At 36.8% G+C, this 20006-nt stretch overlaps 1 protein-coding gene across 3 annotated transcripts in view; it reads right to left on the reverse strand.

Moving 5' to 3' along the window:
* Window positions 1-2267: 2267 nt before the first annotated feature.
* The window catches only part of LOC306875979 (casein kinase I-like), a 60305-nt gene continuing 42566 nt past the window's right edge, over window positions 2268-20006 (reverse strand). The window contains exons 11-14 of one of the 3 annotated variants that reach the window (XM_079426847.1): window positions 13980-14090; window positions 12417-12523; window positions 9447-9470; window positions 2279-6485 (exon numbers count right to left, since the gene is read on the reverse strand). In XM_079426847.1, coding sequence (XP_079282973.1) covers window positions 6431-6485; window positions 9447-9470; window positions 12417-12523; window positions 13980-14090 — 297 coding nt within the window. In that variant the 3' untranslated portion in view covers window positions 2279-6430. Of the gene's footprint in view, window positions 6486-9446; window positions 9471-12416; window positions 12524-13979; window positions 14091-20006 lie in introns of all 3 variants that reach the window. The other 2 variants (XM_079426848.1, XM_079426849.1) reach the window with 2 other exon arrangements.

Consider the following 20006-nt stretch of genomic DNA (forward strand, 5'->3'; position numbering starts at 1 on the left):
AAAGTACATGCGCGACTATCAAAAAGTATTTGAGCACCTGTGCAACTAACCCGATCAGGATATTTGTGTTTGAGCTCAGAGGAGCTTCAAAGATTTCTACTTGCGTGTTTGTGCAGCATTGAGTAATGTATCTCAGACACATTTTGATTTCTTGAATGCAATGTTATTCAGAATACACTCACTGCTCAAAACACTGGCGTTTTGTTCATTGCCGAGTTATGCAAGCTCACAAATCCTCTCATTATAGTAGATAGAGAGTCTGTAGAGAGTTCGTTGATTATAATGGAGTTTTGTGAGATCGCGATGAACTGAAGTGACGGCTTTTAAAGATTATAAGGGAGTTTGCAAATGTGATATTAAGTTAATACAACAGATCAATAAACAATAAGTTAATATAAAGTGATGTACATTGTATGAATTTAACAATATTTCCTGATTATGCTGTATTTTGTCAACGAAAATAGTTTGTCACAGCTGAGCCGCCGAGCTTCGCCATTCAAACACAGCGGAATAGTGAGTCCGTGATTCAATTACCCATTCATGAAGACAATCACGCTTCATTCCTGAATGAATCAGCCGTTCAAACGAATCAATTAAATGAATGATTCAGTGATAAAATCAGTGACTTGCCGCCACCTGCTGGCAGTTTTATTTTTATGTTTAAAGTGTCATTTCAGTTATTGAAATCATTTCAATCAAACAATATTCTGTATTAAAAAGTTTATATTTAAAACATTTTTTTTTATTTTTTAAAGATGTGACAATGTGATACTTGCGACAAACATCTTCCCAAATTCAAAATGAGAATCATTTAAATATTTGCATGCTGTTGTCAACAAAAAGAAGCACTAAGATCTTCCTGCGGGCTTCTGCCAAAATAAAATCTAAGAAAAAGCAACAACTCAATCAAAATTCATAAATGTTAGTATTGTAATTTTACTGTTGCTCTGTAAATTAAAATAAAAAATAAGACAATAATAATAATTACCCTACAACAGCTCTACATGTATTATAACATTCACACAGTGTTCAAATTGGGATCTGTAATATATTCTAATGTTTTAAAAGAAGTCTATTCTGCTCAGCAAGGCTGCATTTATTTGCACAGTAAAAAAAATACATGCCTGATTCAAGAAAGGGGGTCTCAAAAATGGCCAAAAATAATATTTTAGTAACTCTTATTTTAGTAAATTGTGCTTTGTTAGTATAATGTCTGATAGAATGTTACAAAAAAAATCAGTGTTAAGTAAATATTCTTAAATTGTTGTTTTGTAATTGATTTTAATGTATTTTTTAAAATTTGAAAATCAGGACAAAACAGTAAAAAGCACATTTTGGCTATTTAATTTATGCAATGGTGAAAAAACGGCAAAATAGGCCTACATTGGGGTAAAAATGCGACAAACCGTGTTCGGTATTCAGCCAAGAATTTTCATTTTGGTGCATCCCTAGTGTAAACGTCCTTTTTTTTTTTTTACATTGTTGTTCTTTAATAATTCTTCAGCCTGAGAACAATACTGTAAACTTCTCAAGTCACCACAGCCTAAAACGGAGTGGAATATTTCAGTCTAACTGCATTGGTAACTATTGCGATATGTTTTCAGGTTTAAAGGTGTTGAAGGTAATTACCTTTCAGATACCTCTCTCTGAAACCATGCTTCTGAACTTTGTCATTATGAAACATTCAATTTTAGTAATTGTTTTCAAATCACATTGCCAAGATGCACAGTTTTACCAATTTAGTTAGATTTCCCCCAAATAAAATTATTAGGATTAATTTGGTCTGTAGATAAAATGATCTAATGTCAGATGACAGGTGGGCCAAGATGCCCCTGGGGTCAGGTAGAGGGTCATTTTGCCCTAATGGTGGGGCAAGTTGACACACTCTCATAATTTTCATTTTTATGCCATTATAACTAAATTGTTTCTATTTGACTCCTATAATAATCTGTTGGGTGACACATAATAAACCTCTACAAACTCATATGTAAATGTGTTAGTTTATCAGTATATGGACATTGTTCTTTAGGGGGCTTCTTCCCCCATCTTAACTTGAAGACCTTGAACAAAATATATTTAAAAATGTATTCAGACAAACAACTCCCAGAACCAATGTCCTCCTTTTGCATGCTATTAATTACTAAAAAAAAAGAGCAATCTGCAGTGTACATTATGTTTGTGTACCTGTAATTAATTAACAGACTGAACTCGTAATCCACAATTTTTCAGGCCACAAATAACCTCTAAAAAAGACATACTCTCACTCAGAGGTTAAGAGACATTTTCTTTTATTTTACATAAAAAAGGGTGCAAACTTGAGTTTCCCTTTAAGAGTGGAGGGAATAAAAATTTAATTTGAAAGGTTATGTATGGAATTTTATGACTCCTCAGGAAAATAGGCATTTTAAATAAGATTAAGATTAAGGCCTTAATCTTTCTGCAATTTAAAAAAAAACAAAATATATTTAGAGAGAGAGGAGGAGAAAACAAAACGGGTCCATCACAGTTGAAGCCCTTGATAAAGCAAAATCATTGAAATACATTTAAGCAACATTCATATTTCAACACAATAAATTCATAATACAATGAAATTTAAAGTATCTCTGTAAGTATGACCAGAACAAGAGAATGACTCTTGCAGTACTGTACAATTCAGTTTTTAATATGTTCGAAGTACAGAAACATCCTTACTGAAAGAAACACTACAAAAAAAAAACGTGAAAAAGAGAATTCAAATATTGCAGTGCTTTTCTACCAGACTCCTGTAATATAATCATCCCGAGGTCATTAAAAATGAGCAGTTAACCAGATCGGACTGTTCATTTAGAAAAAAGAAAAGAAAAAAAGCTCAACAAGTTCCCACATTAACTAAAACCTTGAGACAGGAATGATTACATTTTTCAGAGAGAAAAAAAGCTATGACTGTAGCAGACACAATGGAAGGGCAATACAGTATACAGCGGCAAAATAGTACGCAGTGGACATTTACCTGCTGAACTCAAGCATACAGAGGGGTCAGACTTGCAGTAGCATGTTTAAGGCATTACGCAGCCACGGAATAACAGTGTATCAACTTCATGCCCACAATGTTCTTCAGTGCCCCATTTACAAGTAGTTTCCATTGCTTTCGGAATCAAAAGCCATGCACATAAAATCTGCATTAATGTCACTAACTTCAACTTTAGGAGAATAACTCTATTTACCTCTCTGTATGTAAATCTGCAGCACAGTAAAGTGACCAGAACCGTGATACAAAAGCAAAGGCAATTCAAAGGAAATGGAATGGTACACAAACACCTCTCCAAAGGACCCAGAATGCTTCCTGAACGACTCGACTTTTGGGGAATCAATCACTTTCGTGGAATTGTTGTATGTTTAAACCTCAAATGGACTTGGAAGGCCATCTTTATTAAAACAGAACCTACAAAAAAGGTACAAAAACATATGGTACAATCTTAAAAAAAAGGGAAAATTAAATGAAAAATGGTTTGAAATAGTCATCACCTTGCAGTTGACAAGAGAGCCAGTAGTCTTTATGATCGCATTATCCAAAATTCCAGTAATAACTTCATTTCTAGCCATCCCTCATCAAACTACTTCAAATAGCATATTAAGAGTGTGATTTCAGTGTAGTGTTCACATGGACAAGTCATTTTTATCCAGCAGATGGCACCTTAATTATCATCCGCTCATAATCCCAAAGTACACCTGCAAGTAGGACTAGCTTTCTCATCCATTAATCCAAAGCTAAACGATTTCACATTCCACTTATTTCCAAAAAACAATTCCAAACAGCTCCATAACAAGCCAAGGCCTCCCACTTTGACTTCGGAAGAGTCAACAAGAATTAAGGGGTTAAATCCTGCAAAATCATACTCCTTAGAGCCAGACGCACCTGGCGATAGCAAGCAGTGCACATCCAGAAATACTAAACTGTTTTCCAACTCTAGCGAGGCACGTAATACATATCGTTAAGAGAAGAACGTTAAATAAAATGCAGCCTCGACGCATGTGCGAGACATTTTTTCAAGAGTATTATTCAAGTACTTTTCACAGAATAATTTAGACCCAAAGTGACTTGCATCACAGTGGACAAGCATAAGGAATATCTATTAAATAACCGTCACATCAGAAATGCATGGAAAGTTTTTTTACGCATTTGCAAAAACGGTTGGTTGACTCCTCTATAACGCCAACCCAAGATTTGAACGCAACTTTCGTTCCTACACGGTGGAAATCGTTCCACAAGGTGAATCCAAAAAAGGAATGGGTCAGTGAGAGCTCACCAAGTTACTATTTACATATACAAACGAGTGGAAACAGATGGCTGGATTACTCAACTGATGAGTTAAGAGGTGGAAATCTGTGCCCATTTGCCATATCGATTTGCTCATTTATCCACTGCTTTTGTAGGAACATTCAAAGCATGCCATCTGTAGGCCCTCAGGAAGGATTTCCAAAATACATAATGGCCATGGTAGATTCGTCAAACAGCCTCGTTTACCTCCGTTACTTATGAAAGACGAGTTCAGAGGTCAGTAGCATACAGCAACGCACAGGCTGAAGTAAACAAGGGCCTACGATAACTTTAGTGCAGTCACACACTCCTATGGCTTCTCTCTAAACTTTTGTACGGTGATCAAAATAAAATAATAGCTATATAATTTATCTTACATTAATTCACATTTACTATACATTAGAAAGATCACAAAATAAAAACATGGATTTAATGCTGTGAATAAGTGAACGGTGAAACCAAAAAATTAGCACGGCAACATCACGACTTGAGATTAGCGATTCTCTGAAGTAGAAACAAAAAAACGACGACAACAGAACTACAGTAAACGTTTCGCATATACCCCCATTTTACGTAATTCCTGTTTTAAGGATTGTGCTCAGGAAAGGACCGCCTCATTCATGCAAGAGGTCAAGGGCTGCCCTGTCTCAGAATACGCGTATGGCCACTATATATATAGCGTTTACGAACAGGCTGTTTCAATGGGTCTTCCGGCGTATTCTGCCACATAATCCGATTTGTGTTTGATTTTGTTGATTCGAACCCTGTCGAGCGAGGTTCCTAAAGGGAATGAGACATGTATCAGGTCAGTATGAAGGCATGGGAGGAGTTTCATAATGTCCTATTGCAGGTGGTATCTGCCGAGTAATGTTAAGGCATTAAATGTTTCGCAGTGGCGGTCACTACCGTCAGTCTGCGTCCTCCCAGGTTCCAGCTCACGACAACAACTAAAACAAGGAAACGCCTGCTGAATGGCCATTATTACATTATTTGCGGCATCTTTCGCTTAATATGAACAAGTTGAGGTGTTTTCCAAGCCCCTCTGGAACATGAAACGTTATTCTCATCCTGAAGAATTAGCAGTTTTCAGGCATAAAAAACAACATCTATTAGGAACTGGTCGTGGGAATAATAAGTGACTATATGGACAGAAAGATACAAAAGCGCAGAAGAAAAGTCTTACTGGTCACCTCAGCCATTAGAAAAGCAGCCAGCTGTACGTCAAAGCGGTACGATATCGTAAGAGGAGAAAGCAGCATGACTGGCTGGTGGGTTGAAGTGGGAGGAGTGCTTTAGAACAAGCAGCTTAAATACTAGTCAGTGGAACTGAGGCGCGCGACGAGCGCTGCCCATCCTTACCACTGGAAACAGCTGCTTATGTCACACTTTCACAAAGTTCACGTGTAAAGGCCAGCTAGCATCATTACGACAGTTATTTGTTTTGCGCTTTGCCCATGTATGTTAAATCACTCCGATAGATACGACGAAGAAATCTGCTAGTCATATTCTAAGGCTTCGACCACTTCCTGGCAGCATGAGAACCAACAATCAGCCAACAAACACACAAACAAACATTTCAAAAAGGGTTAAGTGTGAAATCAAAAAGCCACCGTCTCGCCTCGTGTGGAGTGGAAGTGGGCCGGGAGGTGCTCAGGGGAGGAAAAGGTCTGCGGTTCGAGCTCCAGCACGGGCGACTTTGTCTCTCTCCCTCCCTCTATGTCACACAAAGGGCTAGAACTGTGCCTGTCGCGGAGGATGAGGACGAGAGGGCACATTCAGAGACTTCCTCCCCGGCACGTCCACCACCGAGGACGAGGGGAAAGAAAAAAGAAGCAAAAACAGCAAATGAAGTGCAGTGCTGTTCCAGTGCTTTGAGATCCTTAGGTTTTTGCGTGAAGATCCTAGAGACAGTCCGAGGATGAGGCCCGTCGCTGCCTAAATTAAGATGTGGAAGAAAACAAACGAAACGAAACAAAGACAATCCCCACAGAGACAACGTGTGCATGCCTCTTCGTTTTCATACATCGGTCCCCAACTCATTTGGAGGGCTCGCTGTTGTCGTCTTGTAAAATGTCTTTATTTGAACGCTCTAAAAACAACCAAAGGAACGGACTGTGCAGAGAGACCGGAGGTTCATTTGTGCCGTTGAGTGTTCTTCTTCCTCTTCCTCTTGAAGAAACAGCAGCACCTGAGGACACAAACACAAGTTAGGGTTAGTGATGGCAGGCAATCGGCTGATTATTCCAACCTAATAATGAAGCATCTGCCCTCTAGCTACACATGCGCCGTCAGTATGTAGCTGCCTTTTTAAATCTTAAATAAAGCAGGTATGTGGGTTACATATTGTCAGCGCTGTCGATAATGCATTAGCATATTCGTACCAACCTAAATGCTACATATAAAAGGACAATAACTGATCAAAGTTAATAAAAAAGGAAATTTAAAGACATTTAAGTTTTGCTAAAATCATCAACAACAGAATGTTAAACAGCAACAACACGACAGAATGGGTCAGGAAAAACAAGGCACATGCAGTGGAAGAGAACAGCTCCAGACTGACACATTGAAAAGTGATAGACTTCACTAAACATGTTTCTAATGGATGCAGCTAAACACAGTATCGTATAGGTTCACTGCGGTTTTTAATGAAAATACTGAATATACAGTGTCCTACAAAAACATGCAGATCCTTAACCAAGTCTGCCTTTTTTTTTTTTTTTTTTTAAATCATGCCTTGAGCAATTAATAACGGCCAAACAGTGAGAAATTAGTTCCTAAATTTAAATACATAGGGTTAGGGGTTTTACTTTGTTTGCCTGGGAGATTATGACCTTCTAACAATATTATTGAGCATATTAAAAACATATATTAACATGCACTTAATTTAATTGAATAAATAAACAATAAAATAATCTGAAACACTGTTCAGATAATTTCAGGATGCTTTTGTTCAAATTAATATGTGATAATTATTACTGTCGAACAAAATTGTGAAGCAACATGCTATTACTAAACAACTTCATGGCTGTGCAATTGCAAAAAAAATGAAACAGAATTAAGATAATAATGTTGTGGTATAAAATCTGAGATTTAGTTAAGAGTCTGCATACTTCTGTAAGGAACTGTGTATGTTCATTTAACCTCTACAACCTCATTTGATTTGGTTTCTGTTAGGGATGCACCGATACCACTTTTTCCAGTACTCGCCCGATACCGATACTTTAATTTTTGGTACTTGCCGATACCGAGTATCGATACCGATATTTTTATTGTATTTTTACATTTTTTAAATATTGGGTAAAGAAAACAAATGAGTATGTAAAATGTTAGTTGATTAACTTCATTTATCAAATAGATACTGTCAAACCAAAATTTATTCAGACACCAACATTTCTCACATTTTATTCGCTATAGTTTAGAAAATGCTAATAAAATATTACAAGAACTCCAAGTTAAACTGTGTCAGAACAAATTTAGCTTGATAATACCTTTCTATCAATCAATCAAAATTATTCAGACAGCTGTTGGTATGACAATATTTACACAACTATCAATACTTTGTCGGGCCACCCTTAGCCTTAATGGCAGCCTGTAGTCTCCTGGGCATGCTGTCAACCAGGTTCATGAAAGCCTGAATTTCAATTTTTTCCATTACTTGGTCTGAATAATTTTTGGTCTCACTTTTGTATCAATTTTACTGGTAGTCCACTGTATGAAGAATTTTGGGGTATAATTTGTCACAGTTTACTTTATTTTGCTATCCTCAGTTACTTAAATTAACTATAGTGTCCTGCACCCACTAGTAAAAAATAAAACAAATATAAAATTATATCTGATCTCTGAATAATTTTTGGTTTGACTGTATATCCTTCGGTTATTTTTCACACTTAATTATGCCCATTAAAATGTAAATTTACATTTTTTTGTTACTTTCACTGTTAATTTCTTATTTATTTATTTGCTCTATGGTACATCATCTTAAATAGCATTAGAGCTGCTCCATTGCAGCGGCTCAGTGCTGTTACCACACTTTTTGCTGTAATTATGCAGGGAACCACTCGTTATAAATCAATAATTTTCAGATATAGAATTTGTATTTTTTTTTTTCATCTGAAACATTTAGATTTCAAAGCCATATAATTGCAGAAACACGCATGAAGCAAGGAAAACACGCACAGCGCGCGCACTTATGTGTACCGGAGCAGATGAAAGGAACAATTACAGAACAGCCTAGCGCATTTCACACAGGCTGATAGTTTCACTTGTGTTTCACTCGTGTTCAATGCTTAAGGTTAAAAATAAATGATGTTTAAAGTGAATGAATGCCCCTATATGTTGTCATATATTTACGATTTAGTTTTAATTCAAATGATGCGTGCTGAGCGAACATCAATAAAGATCACACCACAGAAGTGCGCGCGCGCTCTCTCTATCTCTCTCCCTACTGTTAAGTAACTTGTGCATTGTTTTACTTACTCGTTTTTGACATTTCCGACCGAAGTACAAACTTTCCAGTGATATCTGTGAGAAAGGGATATTCACTCGACAAGCTCGCGGATCTGCGCCGCCGCGCGCTGGATCCACTCAGCGTGTTTTGCTTATCAGCTTGCTCACATCAGCTATACAGGCATTAATACTGAATGTTTAACATTATATTCATTGCATGTACATTTTTAGACATCCTTAATCTCGAATAACTACATTCTGCTGTCTGTTTTTCTGTTGTTGGTGTTTCTTTGTCTGAATATGGCACTGATCACATGCGTGGTATCGGCGTTTAGTATCGGGGCATTTTAACGAATACGAGTACGAGTACATGAGCTCAGTATCGACCCGATACCCGATACCAGTATCGGTGCATCCCTAGTTTCTGTAAATAAGCTAAAGTTGGGCTATTAAAGACTTCTCAGTGTACCTCCAATCAACTTTATTTTATTTAACTTTAATTTTCAACTTTAGGCATTTCAGCCTCTCAAATCAGACTTTGAGCAAACAGACCTCCCTCTTTCTGTTTCAAACTCACAGACCATTAACAGCTACATTAGCCTACAACTGTTAGTAGATCTGGGTGTAAGCGCGATCTATATGGCCACAGTCTAGGCTGGTCCACTCCCCTTGGGTTTGATGTGGACTGGAGAGAGGGACTCACCACAGGTTGAGCATTTTCACGCAGCTACAGAAGAGTGTGAAAAGAGAAAAGACAGAGATTATTACACAGAGGTGAGATGATGAGACAAACCTAATGTCGGCGACAAAAGACCAACAGGAAGACACAAACAGAAAGAGAGAGAGACAGACTCAGCGGATAGTGTAGATCTAAAACATCAGCTCAATTCACGGTCACCTTTTATTAAGTAATATCATAATACGTATTTTATGTATCCCTGTTTGTAATAATCTAAAACAGATAAACAACAGTAAAAAAAAAAAAAAAAAGAATGGGAGAAAAAGGGGTAGAGAAGAAAAGGAACAGAAAGGGTTTGGAGAAGTGTAGTGTCGTCCTCAGCTCACCAGCCCACCGCTCTACTAGTGAATATAATACAACATAAACATGACTGTTTTGTAAAAATTAAGCCAAGAACCTAAAATTCCATCAACCATGGTCTAAAAATCACTGTAGGCACAGCCTTGAGTGGCTTATATATAGTTCATTAGGCTGTAGTAGGTTGTTCAAAAGTTGTCAAAAAGCAGCCTCATGTAATAGAGAGAAATCAAAATAAAACCAGGTCACATTTAAATATATAAAAATAAAAATTGTTTTGATTTTTAGCAAAATTGACTATTGACAATTAAAAGTGTTTTATACCACCATGATGATGCAAAATACTTTATAATTTAAACACTATTCTAGAGTGCTTTACAGTAAGGATAAGGGAAAATAAGCTTAATTGTCATGAAAATACACACAATTGCACTGCAATATATATATATATATATATATATATATATATATATATATATATATATATATATATATATATATATATATATATATATATATATATTTATATTTAGGGATGCACAATTTTATCAGACCAATGTCGGAATTGGCCGTTAATGGCTTTAAATGTAAATATCACATGTTCCAAAAAACAAACAGCACAACAGTTTCAACACTGATAATAAATCAGAATATTAGAATGACTTCTGAAGGACCATGTGACACTGGAGACTGAAAATTCAGCACTGTGTCACAGAAATAAATTCTGTTTTAAAGTATATTAAAATAGGAAACCAATATCAGAAATTGCAATAAGATTTTATGCAATAAGGTAATATTAATGTTTCTTTTTCTGTATTTTTGATCGAATTAATACAGCCTTGATTATCAGAAGAGACTCTCTTAAAAAACATTTAAAAAAAAAATCATACTAATCCCAAACTTTTGAGTGGCAGCCACACACACACAATACATTATTAAGCAATGTGTTTAAGTATAGTAAAGTAGGAAAATATCATTTCTGACTTTGTGACCTGGACATTCACCCTTTAATGCAGCATTCAACAGGTTTGGACTGTTTTACAGCTTCAAATGCAGCTCCTCCAAATCAGAATTTTAAATCAAAGCTATGTTTATAAAATATTTTAAATGTGCCACTCAGTAATGATAATATATATACATGAGATATAGAAATTAGAAGTGTTCTTACATTCTGGGTTATTCAGCTCCAATATCAGCTACAAACTTTTAATATTTTAAAGCTCACAAGATTCAGAGACATGTTTTTGAACACCATATATGTGGTTTAAAGATTTGTTTTAACTATATAACCAACTGAATGCCTGTCACTGGAAAAGTGCCATTTTTAAATGGCATTAATTTTAATGCGCGTGTTCTTAGAAAATGGAATAAGATTTGTTGTACCTATGCTCTCTCATGATGTTTACTGTAAGATCTAATAATAATAAAAAAAATATTAAATATACAAAAATAAATAAAATAAAGATAAAAAAAAAAAAACATATTGTCGCATTTGCTCCTCTACCTCTATGCAAAGCAAAACAATCCATGACTTGGCATCTAGTTGGAAGACACAGTCACGAGCTAAGCATGGGGCATAAAACAGATGCCAAACACTAATAGTGTGAAGCCATCTGATGATTGTGAGAATTCTGCATGATGATTCTCGTTTTTGGATGAACTCTCCTTTTAATGTAATCTTATATAAAGTAGAAGCTGCTACTATAGCTCAAGTAGCAGTGTTCTAACATTACAGGCTGAATCTTTAAATAAGGATACGGAACTATGATAAAGCAGTCTACAGGTTGCTATATTCAAGAAACAAGGAAATGCAAAGAAGAAAGAGATCAGAGAGAATTAGAAGAAAGACCTCTGGTGAGCATTAATGCTGTGTAATAACCATGGCGACCTTGTGTGTTTGTGCAATCCTGTAAATTGATAAAGGCAGCTGATGTCTGTGCCACTTTCAAGCCTGTGCATCAATAAATCAAAGACATAGGGCTTTTTAAGATATCAAAGAACTACAAGAATAAGCGTTTAAAATGATATCAGACAGGACGTTTTATATGACAAACTCAAATGCACATCAGGGGCTTTAGAAGAATAGGAAACTAAAGTTGTCTTTCAAAATACTATCTTTAAAAATATAAACTACCAGTCAAAAGTTTGGAATTATAAACATTTTTATAAATATATATACATTTTTTATGTTTTTTAAATAAGTCTCTTATGATCACCAAGGCTGCATTTATTTGATCAGAAATACAGTATTAAAATATTAATATAAAATATTACAATTAAAAAGAACAGTTTTCTATTTTAATATATATATTTAAATGTATTTTATTCCAATGATGGCAAAATGAGCATAATAGTCTAACTTTCAAAAAAAAAAAAATCAAAATTATTCCAAACTTTTGAATGGTAGCATTCATATTTCATTCAAAACTGAAAAGTGCAAATAAGAAATAGATCCTTTTATCTAATATAATGCTCCATTAAACACTTTGGGTCCACAGAGCACTACAGGGGAGCAGATGGGAATGGATCAGAGAGGGCAGGGGTGAAATCATGTGAAGAACCAAAGTGCTTGGACAGCTTGTGCCAGTTAGACAAGGCATAGACAACAGAAACCTGTGAGAAGCCATGTGCACATACTTCGCCTCATCCACCACCTCCACTTCTGCCTGCGCTGTGATCGGTGCATTCGAGTGGGCCGCCAGCGGCTCGTCTGCATTCAGTTCACCATTGGTTGAGCTCACCACCTGTGGCAGAAAAGAATGAATTCAAATAAAATCAAATTATTGGGTGGCCTCAGTGCAAGAATGTTATTTTAATTAGATAGTTCCGTCTACAGAAGCTCTTTAAAGAACTTTATGTTTAACTACTGGAAGGCAGTAACTGAGGAAAATTATTTACTACCATACGTGTTTATGAAAGGTCAAAATATTCCTTGTTAAATACAACCTTAACTTTATTACCAACTGAAAATTATTTCAATTTCAAGTTTATAAAAAGATAATTGATTTTCACAGAACACATCTTAAATCTATAGGGCTACTTATTGTATTGCGGTGTGTTTTCTCATTGTATGTAAATTATTCAAATTTAGTTTCACCTGGAATATTTAAAAACACTTGGACAAATACTTTGACTGGTGATAGCAATCTAATAAATAATAATAATAAAAAAGTAGCCATATTGATGTTCATGCTATTATTTAAAATGCCAATGTTCTATTATTTTAGTTGTCTGAGTCTCACCAGATCCACTAATGTACAGAATTGAGAGGGAAAAAACCTACAAATTCTGCTTGTCTACACCATATCTTAAAATATCTTATATGCACACACTAAAACGTTAATTAAAATCAAAGTGAAAACTAAAAAAAAAGACAAAAAATAAAACCTAAGTCAAAATATTAACAAAAACTATTATTGATCGTAAAATAACACTTTCATACAGTAGCCCCAAAAAGTCTTTTCACTCTTAAGTCACACTTAATGTAATACCATTTGGTTTATTAATTTTTTCCATCTAATATATCTTTATACATTATAGAATTTCCCTCAGTTCAATAAAGAAGCCATCTAAATAAACTCTAGGACTGTCAACAGCCTTTCTCAGTCACTTCTGAGGCACCTACTGGATGAAGAGTTGCAAGCAGCGCAAGGTGGTGAATCTGCATGTGTCACCGTCTCAATCAAATACATGCATTGAATTATGCTTTGTGTACTAGAGTGCGAAAGCTGGCGATACTAGGTCCTAATGTCAACTGTACCAAATTACCACAATGGGTTACAAATAAGCTCAGCCTCTGCGTGACATATGCTGCGTTTCATTCAATTCAGAAAGTTGGAATTTACACCCTCACACTCAGAAAAGTGATAGAATATGAAAATGTCACATTTCCAACCTCCTACTTGGAAAATTCCAATAGAATGCCACTTGACAATGCTCTTCCAACTTGGACAATGGAATACTATATGGTTAGAATTCAGAAATATTAAGGTTGGAACATCCCACATTCAAACACTTTCACACTTTGAATGAAACACAGCATTTCTATTTTCCTAATAGATTTTTGTAATAAGAACAAGAATTGCAAAACAGGGGAACCCATAGAGGAAGTGTTCTAGAGCAGGTGGGGCGTGCTGCTGCAGATGGCCGTAGACATGAGCGCACACCGGAGGAGGAGTCGAGCGAGGGGTGAAGCAGTACCTGCACTGAGCCTCCGTGCCTGTCCGCCGCCAGGTGCGAGGTCAGGTAGGAGGAGTTTGTCTGGCGGTTGGGCTGTACCTCCCAAGCTCCTCTGCGGTCGGAGATGGCCGTCTGCGCGGATGGAGGAGGTGCGGGAGGAGGCGCAGGAAGGGGGAGGTGTGGTGAGTGAGCGAGAGCGGGCGGAGTGAGGCCAGGTGGCATGCAGCACAATGCAGGAATGGAAATCAACAAGAAACAAAAAGAGCCAGTCAAAGCCAGGAAACGGCATTAGTGACTGTGGACCAGTCGTCCAATCAAACCAAGAAGCAAACACCACAAAATAATCACAAGGAGACATTAAAACTGAAAACTGAAGAAACTGAAGAGAAACTTTCTGAAAGCTGTAGAATGCCAAGTGGACACTACATGTAGCAAATCTGGCATCCAACACGGAGTTCTGACTGGAATATCTAACAGCATAATTTATTAGTTCACCCAAAACTGAAAATTACCCCATGATTTTCTCGCCCTCAAGCCATACTAGGCGTATGTGACTTTCTTTTTTCAGATGAATACAATCAGAGTTACATAAAAAAAAATGTCCTGGCTCTTCCAAGCTTTATAATGGGAGTGAATGGTGGTCAAGATTCTGAAGCCGCAAAAAGTGCATCCATTAGAAACCCTAATCTCTGGCTTCTGCTAACTGTCATACACATGTTCTCTCTGTTCCAGCGTAAACTCTGGTGAGAAGTGCCAAACGCAGAAGCACAGAGGAGAGAGCAAAACAAAACACTGTTCACAGATTAGAAGTACAAAATGAGGATATGTAAAGAAAATTGTAGGAGGATTTCAATATAAGCCAAGAGGAGACAGGTTTTCCTTTGCTTGGTTCTCACGGGACTAGCATATTCTCACTGGGGCTTACACTACATCCTATGTCTTCTGTTAAGGCCGGGACACAACAAGCCGACGGTCGGCCCAAGTGACGGTCGGGTTGGTTTGTTTGGTGTGTTCCACTCGTCAGCTCTCGTCGGGCAACCATGTCGGCGGCAGTTTGCCCGATTCAACATGTTGAATTGGCATCGGGGCCGTCGGCGAGAGGGAGAACTCTGAGTTAATTCCTCTCACGCATGCGGTGAACGTACATGTTAGTTTGCTGTCGGCTGTTGTCTGTGAAGTGTGTTCGAGCGCAGCTTTTTGGTCTGACGCTGCCAACGCGAGGCGACAACACCGTCGGCTTTTGTCGCCGCTAGTTCTTTGAAGTCTGCTTGGTCTTTGTCCCGGCCTTTAGAACACCACTCTCTCGTGTACACGTACAACAGTTAGCGGAAGCTAGAGATAACAAAGTTGAAATTTTTCTTACACAAAACATATTGATTCAAATCAGAAGGCCTTTATTAACCCCCCGGAGACATGTGGAGTACTTTTTATGATGGATGGGTGCACTTACTTGGGCTTCAAAATCTTATTCACAATTCACTGCCATTATAAAGCTTGGAAGAGCCAGGTCATTTTTTTATTATAATTACGACTATATTCATTTGAAAGAGTAAAATCATATACACAGGATGGCTTGATGGTGAGTAAATCATGGTGTAATTTTCATTTTGGTGAACTGTCCCTTTAAGAGACCGAAAAAAAAATATCTACAGTTACGTTTTGCATTAAATTCAACATGATGGCTCATATTCTATTATTTATAAGTGGGCGAGATGGCATTAACAGAAAGCTCAACACATTCTGAGTCAGACAAGTAACACAAGGACAAACATACAAAAAAATCCAAATTCAATTTCTGAAATTGCAGTGTGCAGTATACAGTTTCAGGACACACTCCTGGTGAATCACTAGTGTGAATGTGAAAGTGTTTTGAGGTGGACACGTGCTGAATTCACTTAATTACTTTTGCATTTAGTGTCAGGATTGAAGTAACGTAAAAGTTATGTTTATTGATTATTCAGTTTAAGAGGATATTTTTTTTAGAAGTTAGAGTCCTAATCTATTGTATCCTAAATGATCATGGATATTAGGAAACAAATATTTAAATTAAAACCAATCTATATATATTGTGAAAAGTTCTATGCATATCTGGAACACTGGTTCTAGACACACGACCAAAAACGTAAGGTACAATGGGGTTAAAGACACATCTTCAGGAAAATGTGTGTTCACTACTCACACAGTGTATGACCTTCAGAGAAAATATACACTATATGGACAAAAGTATTAGGACACCTGACCATTACATCAACAGTGACCTTAATGACATAGGATTCTAAATACATAGACATCACTATGGAATTGGGTCCCTTTTGTAATAATAGCTTCCGCTCTACTGGAAAGCCTTTTCACAATATCTTGGAGTATTTCAGTGGGAATTTTTGCCAATTCATCCAGTAGAGTATTTGTGAGGTCAGGCACTAATGTTGGACGAGAAAGTCTGGCTCGCAATCTCTGTTCCACTTCATCCCAAGGATGTTCGATCAGGGTTAAGGTGAGGGCACTGTGAGCGCCAGTCAGATTCTTTGCACAGTCATGATAAAATAGGAAAGCACTGTCCAAAATGTCTTGGTATACTGAAGCGTAAAGGTTTCCCTTCACTAAATGTAAGAGTCCCAGCCCAACCCCTGAAAATCAGCCCCATATGCCAATTCAGTCTCCACCAAACTTTACAGTTGGCATAATGCAGTCCGGCAGGTTACGTTCTCCTGGCATAAAAGCACCAACTTGCACTTGACAGTGGAATATCTAGCAGGGATGAAATTTCACATTCTGAATTATTGCAAAGGTGGTATCTTGTCACATTACCATGCTTGAATTCACTGAACTCTTCGGAATGATGCTTGTTTTTTTCCTCAATATTGTTTGTAAATGCAGACTGCATGGCTAGGTTTTGATTTTGGATTTTGATTCTGGTTTGGATTTTGTCCCACTCCTCTTTGCAGATCCTCTCCAAGTCATTAAGGTTTCGAGCCTTCAAATCGAACCTTCAGCTCCCTCCACAGATTTTTTATAGGATTAAAGGTCTGGAAACTGGCTAGGCCACTCCAGGACCTTAATGCGCTTCTTCTTGAGCCACTCCTTTGTTGCCTTGGCCGTGTGTTTTAGGTCATTGTCATGCTGGAATACCCATCCACGACCCATTTTCAATGTCCTGGTTGGCTTCAATGCCCTGGCCCTGACGGTATATGGCCCCCGTCCATCGTCCATTTGATGCGGTGAAGTTGTCCTGTCCCCTTAGCAGAAAAACACCCCCAAAGCATAATGTTTCCACCTCCATGTTTGACGGTGGGGATGGTGTTCTCTGGGTCATAGGCAGCATTCCTCCTCCAAACACGGCGAGTTGTGTTGATGCCAAAGAGCTCGATTTTGGTCTCATCTAACCACAATACTTTCACCTAGTTCTCCTCTGAATCATTGGCAAACTTCAGACGGGCCTGTACATATGCTTTCTTCAGCAGGGGGACCTTGCGGGCGCTGCAGGATTTCAGTCCTTCAAGGCGCAGTGTGTTACCATTTGTTTTCTTGGTGACTATGGTCTGCTCAGCTGCCTTGAGATCATTGACAAGATCCTCCCGTGTAGTTCTGGGCTGATTCCTCACCGTTCTCATGATCATTGAAACTCCACAAGGTGAGATCTTGCATGGAGCCCCAGACCGAGGGAGATTGACAGTTATTTTGTGTTTCTTCCATTTGCAAATAATCGCACCAACTGTTGTCAACTTCTCACCAAGCTGCTTGGCGATGGTCTTGTAGCCCATTCCTGCCTTGTGTTGGTCAGGGGTAGGCAACGTCGGTCCTGGAGTGCCAAATTCTCTTTGGGCTGTTGGAGTAAACCTAAGTCCAAATATTCTGTCTATAAGTGAATATGCTTTTATTAAGCATTAACGGAGCAACACATTATGTGGAAAATAAATCAAAAAAGTCATTTGGTTTAAAAATCCTATAAATTTATGAGGTGGCAAGGAGGGCAAAAGGTGCTCAGTAATGATACAAATACTTCATCGACTTTATCTAAAGTTAATACTTGTTCAAAATCACTGCAAAAGTTTGTACTATTTTCAGCTTATTCTGTTCAATTAATGTCATTAAAACATTAAAATGTTAAAAATAATCCCATAATAATTTAATATGGCTTTACAACAATAAGTATGATATTTATATAAATGATATATAATGATATTAAATATGATGGTTTCATTATAAATATAAGGTGGTCACCCAACTTAATAAAAGACACCAACCAGATTCTTTAAAACATAGTGTTTAACAGAAGAAAGAAATTCATACAGGTTTGGCAAAATATGAGTGAACTATCCCTTCAAAAAACATACTTTTTCCATATAGTTAAGTTATTGAAAAACCTTTGAATTAATTATCTTGAAAATTGAAAATCGTTACCACGAGCTTTGTCTTATCTTATAAAACAGATCAAATTTGGGTTGGTGTCTGTGATCACATCAAGGATCAGCCAAATATATTTGGCATTAAATGATAATAAAATAAAATGTGCCTTTTACCCCAGTGCACCTTTAGACCTGTTGTACCCCATCTCTTATCAGCAAGTCTATAGAAAAGAACTGTTTAAATCTAAAGACTTTTGTGGTGAAAATTTGTGCTTCTTTGAATAGGTGTTGATGTGCCCCAATTAATGTTGCGATGCCCTCTAAACAGACTCACTAAACACCAAAACCTCCACCAAATTGAGGATGAGGCAGTTTACAGGCCCCTTGTGTCTTTCAGCCAAGGATTTCTAAATATATCTGCACTCCTCTTCCCTCACAAGAATCATAAGAATACAGATCTACACGTCAATTCAAGTCACTGGAAACACCTTAGACATATGATGTCAAGATGTCTTAAAAGAACAGATTAGGCAAAAATGAAGGTAGTCATCACTTCATTATCTCACCCTCACCCTGTCTTTGCAAAAGCACCTTTATTCATGTAACAAAAAGGAAAACATTTTTTGTTGACTTAAATCTTTTAACCTTGAACTATAAGCACTAATTTGAGTGCAACCCAAATTCAAAAACTTGTGAAAATCTTTTATGAACCAAAATTAAACTTTCGCTTCAGCAGATGAGTTTGATACAGGGCAAGTTTGTGAGATGTGCAAAGCGGATTTGCTCTTGCAAACGTAAGAGAAAGCCAGAAAAAGCACAAACTGGCAAATGAATCAATATCAAAATAGTCTCCAGTGACATATATACTTGGAAATATATAGTTTTAGGAACTTCTATTCCCAGCATGCACTCTGAGCCATGATGTGCTAAAGCAGTGCATGTTGTAGCAGTCAGTTGCTGAGTTGGCGAGTCTAATGATTTTGTTTAAAGCTTCATGTAGTGCTGCAGAAACCCTCTAAAATCAACTCCACCTCCACCAGCTGTTTAGAATTCTTCAGCAGATGTGATGAAAACATGTCTAGGCCATTATTTCACTCCAAAATTAAATCAAAACTAAAAATCTAAAATCTAATTTCTACATTTTTTTGTATTGTGATCTAGCAAGGACCTTTACCAGGAAAAAAAGCATGTATAAATAAACTAATTTTTCGATAATTTCCACTTTTCTCAAAGGTGATTCTCATTACTGTCCTAAACTTTGCATGACAATAAAAATAAAAACAAAACACTTATTTAAATCACATAACACAACCGTTTAAATTATAATAGTATTGTGAAATATTATTACAATTAAAAAGAATTGTAATCTAATTTAATATATTTTAAAATGCAATTTATGCAGGAGGTGGCAACGCTGATTTTTTTAGACTTTATTCCAGTTTTCAGCTGCACATGATTCTGAAATATACTGATTTATTATTAGTTTAAAATAGTTGTGCTGCTTAATATATATATATATATATATATATATATATATATATATAAACCTGTTAATACTATTTGAAATAGCAATCTTTTGAAAACAATGCAAAAATGTTTACTGTCATTTTTATGTTAATGTGACCTTGCTGAATAAAAGTATTAATTTCCTTAAGAAAACCATCAACAATTCTACATCAACCTTAGTATAATTTCTTATTAC

The sequence above is a fragment of the Barbus barbus genome (assembly GCF_936440315.1).
Source record: "Barbus barbus genome assembly, chromosome: 1".
Classification (NCBI taxonomy): domain Eukaryota; kingdom Metazoa; phylum Chordata; class Actinopteri; order Cypriniformes; family Cyprinidae; genus Barbus; species Barbus barbus.